The sequence below is a fragment of the Galendromus occidentalis genome, unplaced genomic scaffold (genome assembly GCF_000255335.2).
Source record: "Galendromus occidentalis unplaced genomic scaffold, Mocc_1.1 scf7180000077427, whole genome shotgun sequence".
Classification (NCBI taxonomy): Eukaryota; Metazoa; Arthropoda; class Arachnida; order Mesostigmata; family Phytoseiidae; genus Galendromus; species Galendromus occidentalis.
In genome coordinates, this window is record NW_003805415.1 from 92977 (window position 1) to 107306 (window position 14330).

Here is a 14330-nt window from a genome sequence, read left to right on the forward strand (position 1 = left end):
ACGCCTGCACTCGGGGGCTGAACCACTCCACGAGGCTCCGGATGTGCAATATCTGTGGGCCCTTCCGATGAGTTCGTATCCTTCATTGCACTCGTATTTGATCGAGCTCGTGAATTTGTTGCTCGCGCCGACGATTTTCCCGTTTTCAATCTTCTCTGGTGTGACGCAGCTGATTGCTGGAGGTCGGAGGACGGATAGGAATGGTTAAGACGCAATACGTTCTCCGACTATGAGCATGCGAGGGAATAAGCTTGTGATTTCCATTCGAGCTCCGACTCTGGTGGAATAAGGTCCGCGACTCAAGGTCCTGAATCATTACTTACGTTCACATTTTAGGTCCGGACCGAACCATTGTGCCGAGTTGTTGTAGAATATGCATTTGGCGATGTCGAAGCCTCGCGCTTCGTATCCGGGGAAGCAGCCGAATCGCACAGTTGAGTTAATTGGGAAATCGTTCGGATCTTCTTGAGTCGAGTTGATCCGGGAATGCGGTACTTTCGGCGGTTCGCTGCAAGCCGCTGAAAGGAGCAGAGCAGAATTCCTCAAAGATAAGCTCATCGGAGTCGTCGACGCCGGCGAATCGGTGCGATTTATATTCATACGGAGGTACATTCAGCTTCCGGATCCAGCTCGATGACTCGAGCCAAATTTATTGAAGGTCCCATTCCCCAATCTGAGATATTTTGAACTTTCCCTGTGCGCATTGCATGCGATATTCATTGACGGGACTCCATGAGGTCCACCCGTTGCCCCGTCCTGTAGAGTCAGCTCCCAGCTCATCGAAGGCTCGAAGGATTCGGGGTCTAAAACTCCCGTAGGGCTATCACTAGGGAGGTGAGGGGGAAATGCCCAAACCTGCTCTACCATTTCCGGATCATGTACCCGTAATATCCATTTCGTATAGGATGCAAGGGACATCGGGCTCTGAAGAATGGTAAGCCGAAGCTTTGACCGCTGGAAGTCGGATATCAGTTGGAGCGTCCAGTTCGGATCGAATCGCCGAACGAGGGCAAAGCTGTTCAGAGCTCGGGGGCGAACAGATCTTTCAGCGAGTATCCGCTCACTTCATTTCCTAATATCGATGGATATGGACAGCTCGTTCGGGTGGAGAGCCATTTCCAGAGGGATCAGGGCACTTGGCGTAATAACATGGGAGACTCGAATTCAGGGATTACCTGAAGGGACGGAAGTGATTTGGCCGCCAGTCAGGAATATCCCCACCGAGTCAATCGGGTCGACGGACGATTCGTCCCACATCGATTGCAATTCCCGAGAGCTTTATTAACGATGTGTCTAAACAGGATCGATATTGCGGGAGCCGAGTCAGGAATGGGAGGTTCGTCGGCTTCACCCGCCGCTCTTCGAGACTCCCTCCGTGAGATTCGCTTGCGTTCGAAAAACACGATATCGCGGGGAGTATTCCGATGCGGGATGACTCGGTGATTTGGGCGAGAGATCCCAGAAGCAATGACGATAAGAAGAATAGCACCAATGCGACAGATAGTTCGAGAACGGATACGCAGCGAAAGAATCTTCCAGGATAGCTCCATGCGTAGCGGGAGGAGGAACAGGAGTCCGACCGAAAAGCGGCGGCTTGCAGAAAATCGCATTTGCTGCTGCATATATCTCCTCTTCTTCGTTTCCGTCTCCAGAGTCGCGTGTGTTCCCTTCTGTGTTCGCAGGGAACGTTGGGTCGCTCTTCAAATGGCTCTGGTGTCTCGCCTGGTTTTCTCCCATTGAGTTTACCGAGCCCACACCGACGGGGCTAGTTCGTGGATTTCGCAGTTGGAGTGTTCATTTATATGCGAAAGATGCCTCCAGTACTACGTGGAGAATCCAAGGCGCAATCCAACCGACCATAATCTCGGCACGGGCATACGTGAGCTGCGCTCGAGTCAAGCAAATTGGAACATTGTTCTTCGTCGGTCGAATAAACTCAAAATGCAAATAATTTCTTCGGACGACCACACTCCATTGTCCTCGGACAATACGAATGTGGCGGTTCCTCGCTCTGAAGTTTCCCTCTTGACATTCTGGTTGGACGATTCCGAGTTCATTCTTCTCGCTAGGTCTCCCTCCCTATGTTAGGCCCTACTCCGGGGCTTCCCGTCCTCTCGTCGCGCTTATTCCTCGTCAACCAGCATCGCCAGTGTATTCATCCATAACCTGATCGGCGTTTTATTCGTGGCGCGAGCCGTGCTCGTTGTTGCTCGCAGGTACGCTCCGATCTTGGGCAGCGAAGGAGCCGGCTAACCGATACGGTCACGCGCTCCTTTCCAACTTATCATAAGTTATTTTCGTCCTCCAGTTGACGCGGCTCGGAACGCGGCGGGACACACAAGATGGTCTTCCTCGGAGGATTCGTTTTTCTTCGCTCATGCAGGAAGGCAGAAAGGCGGGCCGTCACGCACGCGAACGTCCATTCGATACGAAGCTTGAGGCGAGCAAAAAACCCCCGTGATCATGATTTATGTTCTAATCTTGACTGAGTTCGGTGCGTTCCGTGTCGATGTCGAGAACTCAGTCGATTAACGGGAAGGGCAACAACGGCGCTCGTTCGACGCACCGATTCATTTGCAAGCATATTAGAACGAAATTCCACTGACTGAGCTCCGCTCGAAGAATGCGGGGAACCGGTACCTGGAAAACGATCAATGAACTCCCGCGGGGCTACAAACTCCACTCATAGGAACAGTGTGCACCGTCGCGTTGCAGCTCGAAGCTTGGTAGGCTGGGAATTTGTCAGAAGACGGGGAATTTCGACAGCACTGTCAATTTCTACAAAACTCCTCCAGTAGAGATCCTTGAGCGCTGTAATGACCATCACTGCCTCCGATGTCGTCGTCTCCATCATCATCATTGTCGTCGTCGTCGTCGTCGTCGTCGTCGTCGTCGTCATCGTCATCATCATCGTCGAGTCATAACGAGACACGGCCTGCGGGGACATCTGCCAGACAGCGAGCTCCGGATGAGACGGTTCGATAGAGACCTTATGACGGCGCGGTGGTCGTAGCGTCATCTATAAGCAAATCAGTCCCTTGTGTGCGGTCCACCTCGGCTCTCTCCAATGTCCGGCTGAGCATCTAATCAGCGGCGATGTTACCTCCGAACTAGCCAGGTACAGATCAGAATTTACCATTTAGTTATTCAGTTGGTGAGCAACGGGCCGAGAGAGTGGTTTCGATCGCGACGAGGCTGCGAGATAGGATCGACGGGTCTTCGCTCCCAAACTCCCGAGGCCAGCGGGCAATGGCGAAGTCCGATCTCGGCGAGCTCGACGCGAGAACCCTCGGCCACCAATACCGAATTCTTTGTCACAGGAGACATCGGATCCGCTCAGAGAATCAGGGATAATCACCGATGGAGAAACGTCGCCGAGAACGATATGAAACACTCAAGAGCCACATTATTATATCACGGAGTTCGCAAAACTCGACGAGCGGGACTTTTGCATTCATTCCGCTTGATTGACTAATTACTGCTCGATAGCACGGCGGCGCTCGCGGGCTCCTCGCCGCGTTTCCCGCGCTTCCTGCTCGGTTGGCCGGACGGCCCCTCGACCGCCCCTGTGACAGACGGCAGCTGAAGTGACTCGGATACTCACGTCGCATTCGTTCACGAAAATTGCTCGGTAACGATCTTCGGAATGGAGGCACATGCAACTTTCAAGGAGCTATCGACGGGCGACCCAGGGCTGGGAATGCATCGTTCCCGTGTCGAGGTCAGCAGTATCTCCCTCGGCTGCATCGCTTCCCTCATTAAACGGAGGAGGTCTTCGAGCCCCGCGTGAGGATTTTCTCCGAAAGATTGCTCCGATCGATTCCAGAGGGTTTTGACATTTTTCCTGGCCGGCCCGAATACCGAGACATGGACTGATTCACTGGCGAGGCCGTGGCTAACGGGCACCGACTCATCGATGCAGTTAGCTGTTTAGTTCTCATCGAATTACCCACAACAAGACCCTTGTTATCTGCGAGTAATCCGATCAGAGGGGAATACTGTCACTCCACGTCAGATGCCTGAACGGAGCTCCCGTTGTAAGTTCGCGGGGAAACAATCCTGATGGACATTGGTTTCTTCCTCGCGTTGTGCTTCGCGGCTGTGTCAGGGGAAGGAATGCCTCCGACTCGGCGTTGAGGACCGAAGTCGCTGAAATATTGAGCGGCCGGTTCTTGTTTCTCGTTATGTCTCTCATTTTCTCTCCCGGACTCCTTGTTCGCTATGTCGAATCGCTCTCGTTCCTTATTTCACTGTTCCTATGCAAGCGATGGCGACGGTGGCAGCAGCCCCAGCAGAACTGGTGGTGGATAGCGGTGGCTCCTTCGTATTTGAATAATTGGTTCTCTTCCCGTCGACGTTGTCGACGGAGTCCTTCCAATTCCTGATACAGCCGTCAGCCGAATTTCGTCTTCCCTGTTCTCTATGGACGACGGCGAGAACAGACTTCTCGTTTCCTCCCCCTCCGAACACAATGTGGCTTGGTTTCTCTTCTGGTTGAGACGGCGCCGGCGGTGGAGCCACCGAAGGGAACAGGAGAAGAAAAGCTGGCAGAGAGAAGAGGGGCTCCGAGCAGAACGGGGAACAGCAGCCGGTACCGCGAGTAGAGCTGACGGAAAAGTTTTTCCTCCGTAGTTCTTCTTCAATTTGAAATTAGCGCCTCGTTTGGCATTCGACTTCTCTGGCCTGGATTCACATTTCCGTTCCTTTGATCCCCGGTTCTTCCAGAGCGGACTCTCTCTCTCCTCGATTGAAGCTTTCTGGAGTGCCGCTCTACCGCTCGCAGATCCCCAAGTCACGATTCACGAGGGGGGCGACCGAGTTTCCGAGACCTCGTTTCGGGATTCAAGAAGCGGAGAGTCTCAATTTTAGCGGAAAATCGACGAGACCATCAAGCAATAATGACTGAAAGGTAATGTCTCGCTTGATGACGGCCTTCTAGTGGCGAATAGTCGCCAGTGCTGAAGAGAGGCGCAATCGAAGAGAGGGTGCGCATCCGCCGATCCCCTCGCGCATTGACCCAGAGCTATGCTTCCACTCTATGGCTACATGGAGATGAATCTCGTTTGTTTGATGTATTGTCGATCCGAGTAAACCGGGCCTGGGCCATGGATCACAGGCGAGTCGAAGCCAAGAGTTTCCGCTCGAGACGAGGAAAGCCAGCCTGAGCGAATAACAGTTCTGGCCTTGCACCATGCCGTGACTTTTTGCACTGATTACAAAGTGATGAAAAAGGTATGAGATAGGGATCCGCGGCGAGTATAGGGAAAAATCTTGCCTGATCCCCTAGCCTGATTTGATGCCGAAGAGACCTCGTCACCCGGCCGCTCCCCATGGGATCTCCTCCACCGTCGAGAGCAGAGGGAAAAAGATGAACCGCTCCACCTGTTCAAGCCGTCGCCATATCGGCAACGCCAAGATGGAAAGCTACATCGGAAATCCTTCTGACATTATCTCCTCGGAGCCTGGTTTACCCGTCCCAGGCTCTTCCCCGACTGTTCCGTGGGCTCGGCCGAAGTGCTGTGCCGAGAAGAGTGCTTCTCAAGGGCTGAAGAGAATAAGCGAGAGTTTGCTTATCAGCTTGCAAGTTCACTAAACGAGGCGAGCTCGGTGCCTGAGACTAATAGAGATACTACGAGGGAGACGTCTCAACAGCTGGGGGAGCGATGGATTATCATACGGATCGCGATTGTTTCCGACGCGGGATTCGCGTCGCATTCGGCAGTGGTCAACCGTTTGTGAGCTCAACCTCGTTCAATGCGGACCAGCAGTGGTCGGGGTCTACCCTACAGGACTACCTGGAAGGAATCGGGGACGAACGGAAATCGCCTAAATCAGACCCGGACGCTCTAGGAAGTCCTGATCGAGGACCTTGGCAGTACCGTCCCGATTGAGGTACATTGTCGTCGGTTCACCACCGTACAATGTCTCAGGTCGTAGACTCGATAGCCAGAAGGCTGACCGGGGGGAAATCTTAGCTCGACGGAGAGTCACTTCTTTGACCGGAAAAAGCGGACTCCTCTCCTTTTCCCCCAACCTACGAGGTTGGGCAGGCGAGAAACGTAGAACTTTGATAGTGACGAGCTCTGATGTCATGGTGGTCGCCGCCGACAGGGAGGTTCGGGCCCAACCTCAACAAGTTGACAAGTGTGATGTTGCTGGAGGCCGGGGTTGGACTTCCGCTCCAGTGGCCTCGAGGTGGAACCAAAGATCCGTTGGAGAGCGCATTGGTCGACCGATAGTTCTCGTCATTTCGGTCTACGCAACCATCCGACTTTCTATCCTTGCTTCGTTCTAGGGGGGATCGGACGGCGTGAAGAAAATAAGACTCCCGTCAAGTAACATGGGGAAGAAATCAGATGCCTCCTCGATCGGAAGACTATCGCCATGCCGAGATTTGATGTTCTAGCGCTCCGGAGTTCGTGACGAATCAACTCGCGGTCGCAGCAAAGCCTCTTCCACAACGATGGAATCGAGGGTTTTCATCCCAACTCAATATTTTTCTTCAATTCGGAACGGAGATAATCAATGGGCTTCAACCGCTGCCGTGCAGTGCGGATGCGATGCGATTTGAAGATGTGTAGCGTGCCGACGGAAGTGCGAAGGATATAATCGAGGGAGCCTTCCCTGCATGCAGGTACATATGAAGATCGCAGGTTTGCTTTTCTTGGAGAATGCGAAGGAGGGGTGGGGGCGTACCCCCAAGAGCAAAGCCCCCGAATTCTTCGAGTTTCGCCCTTGCGAGGCATCATCATGGCTTAATGTCGCTCCCGCAGGCTCGGGGAGCACTGCAGCGAGCGGCACGAACCCCTAAGGAGCCAATGGTCCGCTTGAATGGAAAGTCACGGCTCGGATTTCATCTCTGAGGCGCCTCTTTCGAGTTCCCCTCGAAGCATACGTCCAAGTCGATAAGAGACGATAACGGTGTATGGATCGCAACCAGGTCCGCGTGGATGACGTGGTCAGTGTCTCTCGCCAGAGGTCGCCGGCTTGAAATTTTTAGAATCGGCTCCTACGGAAGTCCTTCGAAGACCCAGGGAAACCGAGGATGCTCATCGTTTTCTGAGGGTGAAGGCTGACTAGGAACGCTTCGATCATCGCCGTCTGATTATCATCGATGCCCGACCCCGAATCGCATACCGAAGGCGATTCTCGCGGGTAGACCGAGTGAGAGCAATGAAGAAAGATTCGGACCACAGGGAAATCGGAATTTCAGACTCTGATGCCCCTGGACTTTGAAAATACTACAACGAATCACGGGATGGAAATGAGTTCGGTTCGAAGACGGTTCAAGTCGATCTCAAACGTCGTCGAGCTTACTATATCCTGACATTCGGCTCTGGAGAGAACTCTCGCTATGACTCACGTTGTTTCTTGCACTCGGGTGGCTTGTCGCTCCATTTTCCGTCCCCTTGACACATTCGCTCCTTGGGTCCGGACATCCAAAAATCTTCCAGACAGTCGTAGTAGACCCGTGCGCCGAAATAATCCCCTGTGACTTTGTAGCTTCCGTTGGGAATGGGCTCCAGCTCATCGCAGTTCAAATCTGAAACGGGGTGAATTTTCAAAGCTGAACGTAGAAGCGGATTTTCATATCGAAGTCTTTCATCTATTGCGATTCTGGCGATATATTCAATTTAAAGCTTGAGCTAAGATCCGGACTCAACGCGGGGAATCGTTTAATCGGAAGAGGGAGGACTCGATGCGGTCACTTGAGTTGTGAGGGGTTTTCAATGAACGTCCCGGCTAGACTAGTGTTCTCGCGGCATTTGTTTGAAATATTCTGCCGAGAGGGACGGAGAGACTCTCCGAGTCCGAGGAGAATCTTGTATCGAAGGATTTCCACAGAATCGAGAGCCGCTCGTTCAGGTGAACAACAACAGGGCTTGAAAGATCTATCCGAAACGTGCGGGAGAGCGATTTCTCGATCGGATTTGAATCTCAACAGGCGGGCGAAAATGGCACACTGAAAACTGCAAAGTGCTATTCTCGGTGCGTTGCTTCTTCTGCCTTGTCCGGTCGCAATTCGAAAAAGGCCGCTGCGGGATTCCGGAGCGCTTGTTTCCTCCTGTTACTCAATCGACAAAGAACTGCCGCAGCCTTGTCCTCTGGGCGAGTGACTATTGGTTTGTTTATTCATCTGTTCCTCCTTTCGTCTGACCATACGCAGGGGGGGATGACGACCCCCCCTCCGAAATGGGTGAAGCAATCTGATGACAAGTGTTCAGCTCAGCTTGAGCGGTGCTCTCGAGCTCCGCCAGAAGATCACCGGATCGGGAATGGAACTTCTCGACTCGTTATTGGGACGAAAAAAACTCATCTAAGCCGATTCCGGTATCACCGAGGGATGCTGATTCACAATCAGGAGCTCCACGATTTGTGAAGCCACTAATTATTGTGAAGCACAGGTCGATGACAGAGGCGGAGAACATCCAAGTACCTAATTCAGCGCTCGCCACCATTCGGCGCGGCGTTTGACCCCAAATCGAAATTGAGACACCAGAATCCTCAGAACCTTTTGTCGCATTGCCATCTGCGATCCTGACGGCTGCAGTAAGGGCTCGAACCGCTGAACCCGAGAGAGAATGAGAGTCCGGAGCTCAGAGGAAATTCGCCGCCAGTCGAAATAAGTCGCCTTTCAAGTGCAAATTCAAGACGTCGACGCGTCGTCACAGCGCTCATCGAACTGCCTTCATTGCTCTGAGCTGGAGACGGATTCCTTTCGCTGAATCAACTAGGCCCCGATTGGGGCCCGGCGGCTGCCCCGTGACCGTTCCCAGGACCGTTGCTGCCACCGTCTCTGCGGTTTTCTCTGCGACTGTCCTCCGGTCCATTCTGCGCTCCTCTCCCCTCGATCCCCCGGCTTCGCTAAGTCGCTGCTGCCGCGGTGTTGCCTCCTCCGCGCGGACAGAGTCTTTCACTTGGATTCGGGGCGACCTTCTAGTTTATCCGGTGCGAGCCATGACCGTGCGCGAGCTCCTTCCATCCGGAAGAAGAAAGGAGCGACGAACAAAAATTACGATTGCTTCTGCTCCGAGGGTTTCTGAACGATTCAAAGGAATATTTTCAGGGGACGAGCGGACTAGTGGACGGGATCCTTTTCAAGAGCTATTGCAACTAGACGGCCGGGGAATCCAGAGGCGAAGGGAGCCGTGGACGGCGTCCCCGTATATGTTCCATGAATTCTCTCGCACCATGCAGCTTTGGGAGATGAATTTCGGACCGGGTCATTCGATCCTAATGCCGTCTATGCCTCACCGAACGTACGTAGGTGGAAGTTCTGAATTGTCGGAGATCCCCACAACTCTCGTCAAATCCTCCGGAGGGGACGAAGCAGCAATGAGAGATCTGGGGAGTCGAGGCTGGGGTGTGGGAAAATCTTCAAAGAATCGACGCTAGAGATGCGCGATTCGAACGGGAAGGTTCGAATCCCCGAGGAGCTGATCATCCGACTGAGCGGATTCTGGGTTCTCTCATTTTTTCCCGTCGAGGAAGAGACATGCTTCTTCGATCGGAAATCTCGGAGCTATTCCGAGAAAATCAACCACCTCGATAATGGGTCCACAGTGCACAGTCGGCGCTATCGGCACAACGACGATGACGGTCATGGCAAGACATCCTCCATACTACTCGTGCCTTCAGAAATGAGGACAGCGACGTCGAAGACACCGAGAACGGCGGCCGAAGGACGCAGACAGACCGTAAGAAAGAGACGATCGCCCTGCTGCTCCCACTGACTTGCTAACGAAACCATTCTCGTCTCTCGAAACGCGCCTCGAGATAGCAAGTCGAAGATAGCAAAACCGTCGACAGGGGTGATCATATCGGAGTCAACGGCTGCCTGCCTCGATGCACGTTCGTTCGACGAAGTGTTCCGTCGTCGCGGCGAGGGACTTGCGCCGAAATGCGGCGTCAAACGATTCCGGAGCCATGCTCCCAAGCGTGATTCTCTTTCTGAAACTCCGATGCAGTGAGACGTCGTTTCTTCTCGAATTGGCTTCATAGAGCAAAATAGCAACCGGCGTTCGATCGGAACTCGGGTTCATCCCGCATCGCGAGCAGATAGGGATAGGGCCAGCAATTAGCCGTGCTCGGAGTTCCGCCTTTCGGACAGCGTTCAAGATCCATCAGGATAGCGAATTTTTTTGAGGCGACAAGCTGCTATCGGACGCATCCAAACCGCCCTGGATCGAGCAGCCATGGGTGTGGGTGACGAGTGATGAGTCATCACTGAAGACGTATCATCATCAATTCGAAAATTGACCACCGAATGGCAGAAACTCTCATGGAAAGCACCGACAAGAACTCCCGTCGTCGCGCGAGGTGAGTCTCAGCAGTGGAGGCTCGAGGCAATCTGGAGTTCTTAGAGTGAAGCCGCGCAGGAGCAGCTCAGGATCCCGGATCGATTCGCGTGAATTGAGACGAAATCCTCCCGGAAAACTCTACGGACTTCATCAGATACTGGATGAAATCCAAGCTAAGTTCAGACCGATCGGAGCTCCAACGAGCGCGCTCCTACATTTCTTTGGAGTTCCTGTTGTGGACGATGTCTCTTTCGCCGTTATCATCACTACTTGTTGTCGTTTCCGCTCCTCGTTGTCGGCACGGATGTTGCTGCTCTTGCGATGGCAGCGGCAGCTGCATGTTCTTGGCGGCGCCGCGTGTCGTTCTCGGCGATACCGATTCCGTTCTTGTCGAGGACTCGTAGAAGATCAAAAAATTTGCGATGCTCTCTTCGAGCGAAAAAAAAGAACCCGCGTGTGAGAAGACTCTTCACGAGGAGCATTGCCGGCGACAGCAGCGAATGATCCGGGGCAGAGCAGACCGGATGAGTTGACGGAGCGCAGGGCACGCAGTGAGGCCGAGGAACGGTCGGACCGACGGATGCAGGGTCGGGCTGGAATGGCGGCAATTTATTTCACGCGAGCTGTCAATCATCGACTTGTTGGAGCCGCTGCCACTTGACCGATCGCGACAAGCCGAAGCCAATAAGCAACTCCTCGTTGTTGTCGTCTTCTCGCCGTTCCTCTCGACGGGATCCCTGTGTCGTTTTTTCCTCTCCTTTTGTTCTCAAAGTTGCGCCTGAAGAGCGGCAACGACACGGGGCGACTTCCGCGTGGGACCGAGAGCGTACCTGCTCCGTTCCCTCCACGTCAAGTCACCCCTTCGTCACTGAGTGTGAGTACGACTCTGCGAACTCACGCACGTACAAACGAGCGTTAGTCAATCTAGTCGCGCGTACGTCTGCCCGTCGCCCCGTCCAGCCGACTGCCCGTCCTTTCGCTCGGCCCTCGACTCATACGGAGCGTGAGCGAGCGACATCGCGAAGAAAGTGATTGACGTACAATCAGTTCCCACTCAGGGCTCCATGCCCCTTAAGTCTTTCGCTTTTCCGCAAGGCTGGCTGTTGAGCACTTGCCTCTCCTTCTGGTGAACAGAGCCATCGATACGCTGAGGGATTCGCGAAACACTCGCGCGCACCTCAGAGTTCTCGCTCCCATCGATTGTCTCTCGAACGGTTCGGACTCGATTGGGAGAACCACGAAAACTCTCCGATGCTCCAATCGAGCGATTCAATAGACGCCACTGAGATTCCTGCTCGTCGGTGAGACACGTTTTCCCGGCATGAGTCTCGCTGTAGATGTGACACTGTGATGGACTGACAAGAAGGCTCGCGGGAAGTCGTTCATAATTGCTCGACGCAGAACATCCCGCTGCGAGTCAGCTTGGAAATGAATTGCAGGGAGAACACCGGGAATCATGCGAGTCAGAATCAAGGCGAATGGGTCGCGGTGCAGGAACTTGATAAAATTTCACTGTTCTTGTCTCACAGCGCTCATAGTGTTTCTCAACGGTATGCCTCGCCTCTCTTAATGAGTTCTAGCGTTGGAGCGCCCCCTATGCTATTCCCAGATTGAAATGTCCATGAGAGGAATAATAGGTTTTTCCTTAATCTCATCATCTTCCCTATCGAGGTGGACTCTCAATAATACGTGTAATATCGGGAAGGTTTTGTCAACCAGATCAATCTTACTCAGATTTCCCTGGTGATTCGGCTCCGAGTAGGGTCCGTTCGGGGATGACAATTATTATTAGGTATATTCGATTCCATCGCTGCGATGGGCGGATGAATGGTCGGTATGTTCGGAAAGTCGGTGGCCTCGGTCTTCAGGGCCGCGATACGATTCGGCTCTTTCTCTTACACCGCCCTTTATGCGTTCCTGGCTGAAGGAACGGAGGAGGCAGTTCCCCGAGCGTTCGGAGGTCCCGATAGCGAAAGAACTCACCGTTCATCGGGCGGAGCTCGAGGGTAAACAAATCAGAATACTGACAGTTGTCGTAATGAGAAAACCACAGGTCTCCGAGAAGCTGGGCGATGTATTAGGATCGAGATCATTCCGACGACCACAATAGTCTGGGAGATGACAGACAAATTATTTGCTCTCCTTGGAGGTTTCGGCAGCTCCGTTTCTCGATTCTCATATCTTGGCCCGGGGAAGTACAGTCGCTCCGTCGATGAGCTCGGAGTCGAAGGCTCTTTCTTCCTGGCGGCCAGGTGGCTCACACCGGGTTGGTTTCAGGTCATCAAATCCATCGAAAAAAGTCCGACGTTGATGCTCCTGTTTCTACGACCCTCTGAACCCTCTCCTCTCGAAAGCCGCTCCGGGTGAACGGCCCGCTGCTTGTTCGAGCGTTTTCTCGTATGTGGCTGACTCTGGGCCAAATGAGTCCACCGTTGTGAACTCCTACTTCGGCTGATTCTTCGCTTCGCCCTTTCGGGCCTCATAACTGGAATGAAACCTCAGATGGCGATGGAGGTGATCATCTCCGCCGTGGCCCCTCTCAGGAGCGCATCCAGAACATCAAACGAAGAGTTTTCGGAATGAAAAACCCGTTCGAGAACAGATCAAGAAACAAACATCTTGGAGCGGGTCGGACGTCGCACCGGTGTTCGGACCCTCTGGCCTACTCCTCTGACGATAAGCTCTGACTGAGAGAAATCATCAGCGGGGGTAACGAGAACTCCTTAATCAGATCAGAGCTCGAAGGATGTTCATCCTCGACTCTTGCGACCGCAGACTCCATGTGCGGCGTAGGTTCGACTTGGAGAGCTTTGGGACGAAGGTTTCGGGCTCTCATTCAAAGTTGGCCAAGTTCCGAATCACCTCGGATCCGGCTGCACGAATCTCGATTAATTCCCTTTTTCCAGCTCATTGGGTGAGCGACAGACTCTACGGCCGTGTGCCGAAGAGTTCTGTCTCGGTCGGGTCGAGTCTCTCTCCGATTTCTCCAAGCGAACTCAGGGTTGGCTTCTCGCTCCAGTTTCCTCGCTCCCTGTCCTGACTATTGAAGTGCTGCCTCAGCTATTCACACACAGAGCAAACAAACCGCGCGATTAAGCTCAGCGACTTTATTGCTCCAATGGAAAAGGGCAAAAAGAGGATGGTCGAGGAATCGCTCGCTCTTTGCCAGTAATTCGCGCGCCAGCTGGCTGCTCGCAGGGTCATATTCCGAAAATTTCCCTTGCAGAAGTCAAGACTCGAGTCGATGGGGGGAATGCTCGCGACGGGGAGAATCGACGTGGTCGCTCATAAAACCCCCAGGTCCTCCTTCATCCATCGGATCCAGGCATCTAGATAAACTCTGTGGAAGACAATCATGATGAGCCGGGACCGGACGCAATCCCCAGACGTCAGCACGATATGATCGAGCTGAGCCATCTGAGCTGCGATGTGTTCTAACAGATGACCGCTCATTGAAAGACGGAGAAGAGCTCCGAGACAGGGAAGGGCGCCTTCAGGAATGCTCCGTGGCGGTAAGGCTTGGAGCGTGTTCTGACGGGAGCCGAGCAGCCCAGCGTATTTCCAGTCTACGCCGTGCCGTGAACTCCCTCCGTCGAGAGCGGGATCTTGAAGACGCTTGATGATTCCTCATCATGAGATGGCTCGCGAAAAGCGAAATCGATCTCTCCGGATACAACGGTGGCGACGGAGTAGAAGAACTCCCCGGAATTTTCTGCCGGAAACAGTGACGTAGCTTCCGCTCTCGCACGTACAGGGGATAGTGCATCCAGACGACAATCGGCCCCCTTTAAAATTCTCACCGAGATAGGTTCATCCCTCCTCTGTCTTCGTGCTAATGCCCGTCAACGAAGGGGCTCACAGCTGCTTTCGCTGCTATATGGCGGTCTCGGTGGTCGAAATAGAGGATTAAAAGTTGGCCCCGGCACGCACATCATTTCCCTCCCGTGGCTCCGACAGGGTCCGTCCTTCCCGTCTCGCCCAAAGTCTGTCGAGCGGCCACTGCGGATCGCGTCAAGTCGCGATACTAAA

The 14330-nt window shown here is 53.6% G+C and overlaps 1 protein-coding gene across 1 annotated transcript in view; it reads right to left on the reverse strand.

The window, feature by feature from the left end:
- Positions 1-14330, reverse strand: part of Hasp (Hig-anchoring scaffold protein) — a 48404-nt gene that overhangs the window by 17334 nt on the left and 16740 nt on the right. The window contains 3 exon segments of the mRNA XM_029111240.1: positions 3-176; positions 324-518; positions 7364-7543. Of these exon segments, the coding sequence (XP_028967073.1) occupies positions 3-176; positions 324-518; positions 7364-7543 (549 nt within the window).